The sequence below is a fragment of the Parastagonospora nodorum genome (assembly GCF_000146915.1).
Source record: "Parastagonospora nodorum SN15 chromosome Unknown scaffold_6, whole genome shotgun sequence".
Classification (NCBI taxonomy): Eukaryota; Fungi; Ascomycota; class Dothideomycetes; order Pleosporales; family Phaeosphaeriaceae; genus Parastagonospora; species Parastagonospora nodorum.
Window position 1 is genome coordinate 494732 of NW_001884554.1, and position 12511 is coordinate 507242.

General features: G+C 49.1%; 4 protein-coding genes across 4 annotated transcripts; all 4 read left to right on the forward strand.

The window, feature by feature from the left end:
• Positions 1-90: 90 nt before the first annotated feature.
• On the forward strand, positions 91-2264 carry SNOG_04323 (hypothetical protein; the record flags this gene model as incomplete). The annotated part of the gene is made up of 2 exons (XM_001794689.1): positions 91-1696; positions 1747-2264. 2 exons carry the CDS (start codon positions 91-93, stop codon positions 2262-2264), a joined length of 2124 nt encoding a protein of 707 aa, XP_001794741.1.
• Positions 2265-7489: 5225 nt separating this feature from the next.
• On the forward strand, positions 7490-8075 carry SNOG_04324 (hypothetical protein; the record flags this gene model as incomplete). The annotated part of the gene is made up of 2 exons (XM_001794690.1): positions 7490-7586; positions 7807-8075. 2 exons carry the CDS (start codon positions 7490-7492, stop codon positions 8073-8075), a joined length of 366 nt encoding a protein of 121 aa, XP_001794742.1.
• A 1012-nt stretch (positions 8076-9087) lies between these two features.
• Positions 9088-10967, forward strand: SNOG_04325 (hypothetical protein; the record flags this gene model as incomplete). Its single annotated transcript, XM_001794691.1, has 5 exons — positions 9088-9137; positions 9197-9337; positions 9377-9389; positions 9535-9889; positions 9952-10967. 5 exons carry the CDS (start codon positions 9088-9090, stop codon positions 10965-10967), a joined length of 1575 nt encoding a protein of 524 aa, XP_001794743.1.
• Positions 10968-11795: 828 nt separating this feature from the next.
• Positions 11796-12392, forward strand: SNOG_04326 (hypothetical protein). Its single transcript, XM_001794692.1, has one exon. It carries the CDS (start codon positions 11874-11876, stop codon positions 12189-12191), a length of 318 nt encoding a protein of 105 aa, XP_001794744.1. The 5' UTR covers positions 11796-11873; the 3' UTR covers positions 12192-12392.
• The last annotated feature ends 119 nt before the right edge of the window (positions 12393-12511 follow it).

Below are 12511 nucleotides of genomic sequence, written 5' to 3' on the forward strand. Positions count from 1 at the left end.
CATGAAGACGCAGCGTCATCGCCCGACCACCGCCCGCTCCGCTTCCATGACCCATCCTTGCTGAGTGCATCATCACCGTCTGCCTTCACCATGGCAAACCACCCTGACCGCCCCGGCGGCCTCGAGCGCTCGCACTCCTTCGAGCCTCCCCGCTACAACAGCGACGTTGCGACCCTGGCCAGCTCCAGCATGAACAGCCTGTCGCTCGCCGACCTCCCCAGCCCGCGCGCGGGAGAAGTGCCTCCCGCGCTGTCTCCGCTCGACGCGCTCGCGCTCCAGGGACGACTGCTCGCGAAGCGCTTCGAGCAGGCCGACAAGACCGGCCGCCGTCTCAGTCGACTGGCGCCGCTCACCATCCAGAACGAGTTCGGGAACCGTCCCGGCTACTTTTCCAGCCTGTCCTCTGGCGTCAACTCTCCCGAAGATGCAGGCGCCCCCAACGCCCAGCACGCGGAGCCCTCACCGCAGTTTACCGTGCCGGACAAGCACAAGTCCTTCTATCCCCAGTTTGGCGGCGACGAGCCCTACTATGGCCAGAACCTGCTTGCGCGCAACCCCATGGGCACCATCGAAGAGACCAGCCCCATGTCGTCACCGCACCAGCCACAGAGCTACTTCGACATCCCCAGGTCGCGCTCCCCAGATGCAGCCGAGCCTCGCATCGGCGGTCTGCGCGAAGCCACGCCCATCACGCCGAGCGCGCCTGCACCGACATCGCAGCTCTACCTGAGCCCGCAGAGGCAGCCGTCCACAGGCTCGCTGTCGAGGTCACAGCCGCGAGGCAACCTGCTGCCTCCCCGCTCCTCGAGCTCTGTCCACTCTCAGCGCTCGCCGCGCATGTCACCAAGCATCCGATCTGTTACCGGCGACAATGGCTCCGACGTCGAGGACATGTCACTGAGTGGCTCCTATGACTCTATCAAACAACATCGCAACCTGTCGCCCGCCTCAAGCCTGTCCCGCACTCACTCGCCGTTCACGCCTGCAACAGGTGCGACAATTCCGCGTTCGCCCTCGGTCTCTTCCGACGTCTCTGCCAGCAGTCACCTTCCGCGTCCTTCTTACAACTTCTCGCGACCAATCAGCAGACAGAGCACACGACCATCTATCGATGTGCCGTCACGACAGCTTTCTGAGGACAGTGTCTACACGAGGCCATCATATGACAGCCAGTCCATTCGTCAGGACATAACTTCCAGCCCAAACACCAGCTATGCTAACGAGACTGTACATACCCCCGTCAGCATGGCCAGTGAAGACTTCCGTCGCTCTGGCGACTTCACCAACAACCCCGCGCCGTCTTACACATACACCAAGTTCAACCTGCCGCGAGGGCGGCCAGTGGACCGACGATCTGTAGGTATTGAAGACTTCTTTAAGAGTCAGATTACCTGGGACCAGCCCAGCTCAGGCCAGGAGCGACCTCCATCTCCGGAATCCCCACCCCGCTCCTTCGAGTCGTCCCGGATACGACAGGACTTCGCGGCTGCCCGCGATGCCTCGATTGACCACGGTGCCCCATCGCTCACGTCTAGCAACAGTACCATCCGTGGTCGACGAGCTGGTTCGGCAGACACTACTGCGCAGGAGCACTGCGATATCGGCCTCGAGCTCCACGAGGCTGGCGAACTGCTCAAGTCCACCTATCATCTTCGCCTGGGCCGGCCCGAGCAGGCCTTCCCGAGGCCATGTTTTGGTACGGTCTGGCCTGCCGACATGGCTGGGGCATGCGCGAAAACAAGGCAGAGGCCGTGCAGTGGCTCCGCCGCGCCGTCGACTCTGGTCAGCTAGAAGTTGCCGAGGACGAGGACACCTCAAAGCCAGCAGATCAACTGAAGAAGAAACAGCACCGAGCACAGTACGCCGTTGCCATCTACGAGCTTGGCAAATGCTATATGAACGGCTGGGGTGCCGCCCAAGACAAGTCACTTGCTCTTCGCTGCTACGAGATTGCCGGTAACTGGGGCGATGCTGATGCCTTGGTCGAAGCCGGCTACTGCTACGCGGAAGCCGTTGGCACCAAGAAGGACATGAAGAAGGCTGCAAAGTTCTACCGTGCTGCCGAAGCCAAAGGTGTGAGCATGGTCGGCAACAGCTGGATCCACAAAGAAAAGTACATGGACGATGGCTCTGCAGTCGACTCACGCTCTGTCCGCTCTGGACGATCCGCCAAGAAGGACAACGCGAAGGACAAGGCTCGTGACAAGAGTCGCACGCGCACCATCTTCGGCCGCAAGAAGAGCCACACCGCGACCTCGACCTAGTCCTGGCATCTCTGTCCACGTGTCCACGATCTCCTTATTTGTACATTGGCGATGGCGTCCTTGGATCTGCGGCCGGCTCCTTGCTTTTGCATATACCACTTCGACTTTTGCGTTTATACTCCCTCTCATTCGATTGTCACTATTCTCCACCTGCCTGGCGCATGGCTTGGCTCCTCTACATACCCCACATTTCGACACCTCGACATAGCAATTTCCTTTTGAGTTCTGTTTTTGATCTACCTTTTCCTTTGTTTATGATTTCCCTTACTCTCCTGGTTCGAGCTTTTTGTTTTCTTTTATGCGAAGCGTTTCGATACCGTGCTAGCAAATCTTGCACATAATTCTGATTTCGGCACTGGTTGTTTGCCTGCTGGGTGTCTCTTTCGCGCCCGGGTAATGAAGATGTGCAAGTAGTTAATTTTTTCGTGTCGTCGTCTGGAAAGTTTACGACTTTGTGTATAGGGTGGACGATGTTCGTTCGGGAAAATAGGAAGCTGTGTAAAGGAGTAAATGTGTGCGCATTTAGCTTCTGCTGTAGAAAGAAAGTCCCTGGGAAAAATTTGCGAGGAATGAAAAATACATTACACACAACTTTATGTGCACGTTGCTTTTTGATGCTTGGAAAGTGGTCAATATTTGTGACCTAGATATGGTCTCCAAACAGTCTTCAAGCAGCAACTTGAGGCTGTGTTAACGCATGGAGGTCAAGCTTTGGAGTTCGTGGTATTCACTTGTATGCAGAGACGCGATGGCGAGTGAGATAAATGCCATCCGATATATGGGAATACTTTCATGCACTTTGAAAGTCTGATGTCTATTGAAGCAGTAGAGTAGGAGCAGTATTGCTTCATTAATATGACATCTGGCCAATGTACTCTGAAGAGTCAGCTTGATGTACTTCAAAGTGTTGCGGGTGGCTACCCTGCAGTGCCAGGTCGTGTCGAGACACCTCCAATCACACCTTGTCCCTCCAACATATATCGGAAGTTCAGTTTCGCTCAACGCGCACCAACATAGATCCATCAGCGAAGTAACGCAGAATTGCAAACGACCTGGAGGTCAGTCGCAGCACGGATATGGTTTGTCGCTTTCGCTTCAAACATTTCTAGAAAGTGCAGAAAGTCCGCGTCGCAACATCGAGTAGCTCGAGGCGCATTCGACGTGTACGAGAGGGAAGCGGCTTCGGCGTTGATCTGGCGGCACACGCTGATGGAGCCGTGCCATGTCGCTGGGGCTTTGATGTCCTGTATGGGGAAGCCGCTTCTCTTCTAGGAGATAAGACGTCTCTGTAGAAGGCGTAGTTGTGAATATTTCAGTCGGAGTTCTGCAGGGAGGCGCGGGAGGAGAGAGGTGAGAGAAATCTTGGCCGTGCTGATGGCAGTCGGTGATCAGGTAATGACGAGTACGTGGGAAAGATTACTTACATCTCTTCGAGGGTGATCATGTTAGATGACAATTCAGCTGTATCTGCTAACCGATGGAGTGATGACAGCAGAGGGAGTTGAATTGAGGGTGATTAGAGGGAACAAGAGAAAGCTCGCCCCAGTGGTAGCCAATATTTATGGTTGTTAGGTACGTCTCAGCGTAAATTGCCTGGAACTGCAAACAGCGAATCGGACGCTCTTGCCTTAACACCCAGAGATTTAATTGAGCCAGGCATGGCCACAGTCATCGTCTCGTCTCTATTGCGATGTTGCTCGGGATCCCTAAAACCGACTTTTGCGTCGTTCATTCACACTATCGTACTCATCATAACAAGATGATAGGAGTGTACACCGATGAAAGAAGAGGAGGATACAACAGCACTAGAAATCATTAAATTATAGTATACGATAACCATTGTCAGAGGAAATAGTGGCAGGTAAGGACTGGATAGGCACTAATTGTAGGATGTAAGACGATCCGGACGTCGTCTCTTTTCTCGGTTACTGTGCTCTGAGGGCATCCCGAACCAGAGAACGAAAAAGATCGGCCCAATGGATAAACATGGTTGCTGGACGTGGAAGCCGGCGCGATGAGTGATAGCACTTTTGACAACAAAGGTCGAATACAGCAGCATAGCGTAGAGAGCGAGATGGAGATAAATTCTGACGCCAGAGATGATTGGTTCTTGAAGCTCCGCATAGCAGCCTGTCTCGCCACAGCTCGCTTTGCATCCTGCCTACTCCATCTGTCAGAATTAGCCTATAAGGCTACACTATCCAGGTGCCACACACCCAAACGGGTAACCGCCTGAGAACAGCGAAGTCAAAACTATGGGGACCTCTGCATGGGTCGGCCCATGGTCGCTTGCTGCAGGCAGAATGCAGATGTGGCTGCAGGATTGGGCCACACCCACAAGGTTCTCTAGCGTGCTCAAACTTAGCTTAAATATACCGCTGATAAAGGTGGGGGGTGGGATGGTTGCATATGTCTTTTTCCCTCCCTCGCAATGAGCAGGAAGGCGTCTCGTCCATCAGGTATCATGCAGTTCCGCTTTTTTAGTTGTGGACTGGCATTGGCACCACCGTCTGCTTTGGCCTTGAATTCACTCAGGACTCTTTCATTTCTCTGCTTTCGTCATGCTCTCCAAGACCTTCTCTATATCATCTAAATCACAGTCTGATTCGTCTAGGTATGCGCCTCTGGCGGCACTCGACTCTTCTCGTGCGCTGTGAGCTGTTTGGCGGTGCTAGATACCGCGGCGACTCCGAATAGCACGAAGTCGAGTTTTGATGTCCTAGTAAACGGTGGAGATGAGGTGTCAACGTGTGGTATGCCATAAGAGTTTGATTTCATGTTGATATGGCGCCGAGCTTCGGGTTCGATTTGGCGCGGAGGCGAGACCTAGTGAAGCTGAGTGATTGTATTGCTTCCGGTTGTAGAAATGTATGTATCTTTTGATGACCTGTCTCATCAATGTACTGATCATTGGTGGCGTCATATACGATCTCACTTTCCAGAGCTTTCGAGTAGCTACAAGAATTCTTAGTCTTACGAGTTCCGAGTTACAGTTATTACCAAAAAGGGTTAACGTGCCCGTGCGCGACGCGATCGGAGTCGCGTAACGATTACTGAACACTATATAGATTATCTTAAAAATAAGGCTACAATAACGCGTATAATAGCTATTATTATAAGATTTCTTAGTAGTTTAGTAAATAAGACCTTGCGATTATTTTATACTATTTAAATTTACTTAGGAGCTTAACGTTGCAGCTACGTGACGTTACCTAGGGTAGTAGAGGAGATAGAGCAGGTAGAACTTAAATACTACCTATAGCATCTCTAACGCGTTTCTAACGCTTCTCCTTAGAGGAGACTGCTTATAAGGCTTTGCGCTTACCTCTTTAGGATAATTATATAGCTTTCTTAGCGTTACGCTGCTGTTTTTAATGCTTACGTTTAGCCTGTTTCTTAGCCTTCTCCTTCTCTCTTACTACCTTAGCTTTCTCTTACGCTACGCGTCTCTTCTTAGCCTCTTATTTTTTAAGGAGCTTAGCAGACTTATAGAGCTCTTTAAGCTTTAATTTCTAGAGTTTCTCCTCTATCTTATCCTTCTTGCAGCAGTGCTCTTGTACGTAAGCGTTCTTAACCTTTTAAGGAGACTATAACACTGCCTCTCTATAGTACTCCTAGCTCTCCTGCAGGGCAAGGGCATAGCCTTTTTTATGCTTCTTTTTAGTAATAAGAGCGTCCTATAGACTCTTGTTTTCGTAGTGTAGTAGCTTATTTTTAATATAGAGATAATAAAAATTAAGGTAAAGCTTTTAAGCTGCTTCTTCTGCGTTATCCTTTACTATAGAACGCAGTAAACGCTTAGATTCTTGCTAGCTATTTATATAATTATCTCTCTTATCTCTTTCTCTTTATAGTGTTTACTTCTTAAATCTCTAGAAGATAACGTTAGCGTTAGCTAGTAAGATGCCTGTTGCTTTAAAAGACTTAAAAATAGTCTTCTCCTTAAAGCTATTTACCTAGGCACGCTAGAATAGGAAGAAGAAGTTACCTTTCTTTATTAGTACTAGCTCTTAGCTGCGTTAAACGTAGTAAGTAAGCTTCTGTAAATAGGCGTTAGAGAGTAGCTAAAATATAACTATATTAAGCAGCTGCAACGTATAGGTTAAATAAGAGGGAAATATAAGTAATAAGATGCGATTATAGCTATAATACTTAATAAAATCTATAGTTATATAGCTTCTATAGCTATCTAAAATAAGCAGTCTCTATAAGCGTCCTACTTTCTCCTTAGTATACTAATTAAACACCTATTTAAGCTAGGCTATACTAACATTATTATTGCTCTAACCTAATAGAGTTGCAGTAATAAACACCTTATACTTACTAGAGTTAATATCCTTTACCTAGGATAATTATATTACTCTAGAAGCAGCACTAAAAATAAGGCCTAGAGGCAACGCTAAGCTATCTGCATAGACTGTTACTATAACAGTTATCTACTTACGTAATCTATTCTAAGTAGCATAAATAACCTCTTTCTTCTTATATATGCGTCTGCTAAATACTTATTTTGCTCTATTAATTACCTTAATTATAAACCTCTTTTTATCTATATTATATATATAACGCGTTTCTATATTATATTAGGCGATCTTTAAGTATAGCAGCTTAAAGTAATAGGTATACTTTACTTTAGAATTAGCTACGTAACGTATACAGTCTATAAGTTAGGTCTATTAAGAGATAAGATAGATCTTATAGCAGTAGATAAAGCGCGTAACCTAGCTCTCGCTAACCTTCTCCTTAGCTATATATAAGGCGAAATTTTATATTATCTTCCTTATAGGTAGAAGCTCTCTCTTTATTAAGTTTTTAATATATTATATAAGCTCTAACTCTTGTTATAAAGTAAGCTTTTATTAGCTAGAGTTTTTAACCTCCTAAGGTAGCTAAAGACTCTTATGTTAGTAGGATAAAGTAACTCTGTGAACATTATACTAGCGCGCAACTTCGCTATATATAAAATTTTCTCCTAGTTTGCGCAAATTAATTGCTTTAATCGCAGCTTAGATTAGATCTATAGTCGTGAAGTTATAGCGTGTTAAAGTATAGTATTATTCTCGCGTTTTAGTGTTTAGTGATTATTACGCGACTCCGATCGCGTCGCGCACGGGCACGTTAATGAAGAGGCTGAAACGTGCATTGACGTGCAAAGACTTCATCCATCCCCCCAACCATCGTCTGCCTCGTCAGATGCCTTGTGCCCAACGTATAGCGATTATGAAATGGCTACCCAATTTGATGCCTTTCTATCACCCGTGTCTCCATACATGTCCCCACCCACTTCAGCATTCGACGCTCTCCAAGTCTTCACCGCCTGGTGTTGACGCAGCAGTGGAGCATCCCCGCTGGCTCCAAGGTGCTGGGACTAGGATACGGACAAGGTTATTACACAACAATTCTTGCTCCCAACTTGGGCGAGCAAAGAAAGATGGTAGCCATTGATCCAGCGACACAGAGTTGTGATACGTATAGTCCCTCAATATTCTTCTCTTGCTGAACACACTGTAGATCTGATTGAACAGACTAACGGTTCATGCAGGTGCGCCATATACTCTCAGCCAAGCACAGGATTACATGTCGCAAGGCCCGCTTGGTCAGCGAATCAACTGGATCCAGGATAACCCTAATGGACTACCTCACTTCATTGGTCGCCGGCACCAGGACCCTTATGGCAACAGTCCTGGTAGTTTTCCTCACCCATGCTCATTCTGGACACGTTCCGCGTGCTCGAGCATTCAAGCGAGGGTCCAATCCTTGTTGAGTGGTCTTTGGCAGCGAGAGACCCCTCTGTACGACCCCACGTCCTAGCCGCGCTTGTCCAGGCGGCTTTGGAGTGCTGTAAAGCCAAGAGCTTCTCCAACGTTCGTATCGTATTGACCCCAAAGAGGCTATCCGAGCTGGCCCTGGCTTTTCGATGGCAAGTGAAGCGTACGACCCGCGTTCCAGGCGGGGAGGGGTCGTTGGATGGGCAGTGCAAGGTGTCTACTTGTCTTGCTTCCGCGTTCACAAGGCAAATATATGAGCATGCGAATGATGGAAGGGAGCGCGGGGTGATTCTTGCGTTGAGCGACGCTTGTGAGGTGAGCTTGGAAGTCGTGCTTGGAATTCGCAGTGCAGTTCAAATGAAGGTTGTCCGAATTGATAAGTCCTTTCGATCAAGTGATCTAATGCTTGAAGACTTTTGCACTTCCAGGTCTAGATGAGCGCCACAAATCGTGTCTCCGCGGTTCCGAAACCTTATACTACCAAAGACGGCATCATACCCACATGATGAAACATGGAAGAGCTGGGCAGGGTCCTGTTAGCGTGGCCTCGACTCAAAAGAGCAGAGCAAGTGGCTCATTAAGCCGAGCTCTTGAAGCCTGTTGCTGCAATTAATCTAAAACCTGGGTAGCTCGTGGGTGCGCGAAGCATTAGCGCTTGATCCTTTCGTGAACGAGCTTCCTGCAAAGAAAACTGCTAATTCAGGGCAAAAGACTACTTTTACTAAGAGGGATTGGCTACGCTCAAGGCTGCTCGTGCATGACCTGATCGTAGACGTAAATCTCCAATTTTATATATTGGTTGAGGCTGGCATACCTCCTGATTGCTGGACATGTGGCGGGGGCGGGGTCGCTAACATTCTGGTCGCGGGGCTAAGTCGGCCTCCATCCGCCCCTCCCCTGTTCCTTCACCGTCTCGGTGCATGCATTAGTGTGCCCAGGGAGTGGTATAATACTACCGACGCGTGCCCACCGCGGGCTGTAAAAAGCTCAAAGGTCCTGCTACTACTCACACTCTTTGGTTCCGTTCACAACAGATTCGAGTGCATTTTGTAGCCATGTCTTCTGCAACAGAACAGACGATTGACGCACTGGTGGTTGGTGCAGGGTAAGCAACATGAAATCGCAGGTTTCGTGGCATTCTCATGCTAATGCCATTGTGACTAGATTTGGCGGCGTTTACCAGTTGAAAAAACTCCGCGACCAAGGCCTGAAGACAAAGCTCATCGATGCTGCGAGCGATGTAGGCGGAACCTGGTACTGGTATGTCACCGAAGTGCTCCAGCGCAAGCTGGAAGTCATACCTAGGTACTAATCAAAATTCGTATTGCAGGAACCGTTATCCAGGCGCAATGTCAGAGTGAGTTCTCATGCAAAGTGACCCGCCAGGTCTTTTCCTAATACACTATAGCACCGCATCTTTTATGTACCGCTACTCATGGGACCTCGAGGACCTGCGAACATATCCGTGGAGTAATTCGTATGTGTCCCAGAAAGAGGTACAGGGCTACTTGCGACATGTCTCCGAGCGACATGATCTGATCAAAGACATGGTCTTCGAAGCTGCTTTAGAATCGGCCGATTGGGACGAGGCATCTTCCTCCTGGATTGTTGAGACGTCGGCCGGAATCACTTTCCGAACGCGTTACCTGGTGACAGCGCTTGGCATATTGTCAAAGCGAAATGTCCCTGATATCGCTGGACTGTCGTCCTTTGGTGGAGAAAAATTCCACACCGCCGCATGGCCAGAAAATGTCGCATTGGAGGGGAAAAGAGTGGGTGTTATTGGTAATGGAAGTTCTGGTGTTCAAGTTGTCACTGCAATTGCCAAAGACGCCAAACACAAACACCTCATCTCTTGTACGTCGCTTCCCTATGAAGAGTTACTTTGGGGACCTATACTGACTTGTCCAATTTTGAAGTCCAACGCAATCCTCAGTACAGTGTACCAAGTGGTCTGCGCCCGGTACCATCCTCAGAGCGCCAGGAGATCAACGAGAAATATCCCGAGATTTGGAAAGAAGCTTTCGAAGAGAGCGCCTTTGCCTTCGGCTTTAAGGAAGCGAGTCGAAAGACATTTGACGTAGATGAGAAAGAGCGCAACAGGATCTATGAAGAAGCATGGAACAAGGGCGGTGGATTCCGGTTCATGTTCGAAACATTTAGCGACATAACCACCGACGAAGCAGCTAACAATGCCGCGGGCGACTTCATCAAAGCCAAGATCCGAGAGAAGGTCAAGGACCCCGAAAAGGCGAGGAAGCTTATGCCATCAGAGTTTTACGCGCGGCGGCCGCTCTGCGACACTGGCTTCTACGAACAATTCAACCGTGAAAACGTCGACATTGTAAACCTCAAGGAGACGCCCATCGAACGCATAACTGAGAAGGGCATACTTACATCGGACGGCAAGGAACACGAGCTGGACGTTTTGATTTTTGCCACAGGCTTCGATTCCGTGGACGGTAGTTATACACGCCTCGCCATAAAGGGCAAGGAAGGAACCTTGAAAGATTACTGGAGCGCTGAGGGTCCTACCTCCTACCTTGGTGTCAGCGTGCCCAGCTTCCCGAATCTTTTCATGCTCGGTGGTCCAAACGGCCCCTTTTCCAACATCCCGCCCGCCCTTGAGGTTCACGCCAGATTCATCAGCGATCTGATCGAATCCGCGGAAGCTAAGCGCAAAGCGGAGTCTGCCCGAGCACCGGTCATCGAAGCCACACGTGAAGCTGAGAAAGGTTGGACAGATCTGTGCAACCAAGTGAGTGCTGGGAGTCTTTTCCGCAAGACCGAGTCGTGGATGTTCGCGGCGAACATACCAGGGAAGAAACGTTACATTCAGTTCTGGCTAGGAGGATTATCGGGCTTCGGAAAACAACTGCAAGACATTGCAGCACAGGGTTGGAAGGGCTACTCTATCACACCTGCGGCATCATGAAGTCTCACCAGTACGATACGGAGACCAATTCAAAGTTTGTGGGTCATATTGCGAGAGTATTGATAGACAGTGTAAATCATGCGTTCCGTGAAGCTCTGGAACAAGTGCGGTTGGGCAGCAGACTGCGATGTTTTGAACGCGGTTAACTAAATCTTCTTCTATCAAGGTATTTGACCTTATAAGCAATAAATCAGATGATATACATATATGCTCAGTGTCAATAGGTGACAGGATTCAGTCGACGTTGCCCGACTGCAACGCAGATTACACTTGCCTGTGAAATTAACAATGAGCACGTCATGATGTAGAACACCCTGACATGCACGGCATCAAGCAGTGTTCTATCATCTCCTAGCAGCGCAACCTGAGAATAAGTGCTGGGAACGCGGACACATCACAAGTGAAAATCACTCGCAAGACTTTGACTTTTCAACAACAGGTAGCAGCACAGCTATAAATCGCTTATCCTACATAATAAATTAATCTTCGCCCGCTTTGGCTTTCCTGTGGTATGAAATCACCCACGAACTTCCTATCGTCGTTGGCCACAGCTCTAGTGTCATAATTTAGACAGCGCAAGTCAAGTCTGACGATGTTTGGCGTTCCTGGATTCCGGGAGCTTGTGATCTAACACGTCGAGTACAAACTAGGTACAGTATATACTAGGCTTTGAGTGGGTCGAAGGCCAGAGCCGATGACTAGCTTCGGGCGATGGCGATATGAAGTCTGGCGCGGGTGGAAGGATGGACCTCGGAGTGGGGTTTCTTGAAGATGACGATCCATTGTTATAAAGATCCTCAAGTTCCGCATTTGTTGAAGCAATCCTCTTGCGAATCCAACAGCTTGTACTCATCTCATCACCACACTCTCTCATTACAGCTTCACCTTTCAACCCATATCTTCAACATGGCCGGCGCTCAAGTAATCGTCGCTTACCCGCGCAACAAAGATTCCACTTTCAACAAGGAATACTACCTGTCAACCCACATGCCTCTCGTCGCGAAGTACTGGAAGAAGCATGGTCTCAAGTCATACGCCGTGACCGAGCTCCAGGCCGACGCCCCATACAGTTACTCCGTTGTCATGGAGTTTGAGAGCTACGAGGGCTGGGGAGCGGCTGGCGGGGACGCCAACACCAAGGAAGTCATGGAGGACATCAAGAACTTCAGCAACGAGCACCCGGTCCTACTCCACGGAAACGTCATTGGCCGAGAGACTGTTTAAGAGCTGATGGATTGGTGATGGTGCTGACGATGCTGGATGTGGTGGACGCGGGGTACTGGAGGGGTACGGTAGCTTCTCTCCCGAGGCAACTTCGGATGGGAAGCTGCATGTTCAAACTAGGAAATGATGACAGCCACGTCGACTCTGGTAGATAAATGCACATCTCTATCCAACTGCGTGTAACGCACTGTTGGTCTTGCACGCGCCTTGCATTGTGTTTCCAATCGCTCCGGTACCCTCATCCACCAGCCACTTCAGTCCTGTCATCATGCCGTTTTTGGCCGAGGAGCATATTAGCATTCCGGATCAAGACCTTTTGT

What these genes read in the sequence shown, in the direction of transcription:
- SNOG_04326 (XM_001794692.1), top strand. Translation starts at nt 11,874, where the DNA reads ATGGCCGGCGCTCAAGTAATCGTCGCTTACCCGCGCAACAAAGATTCC.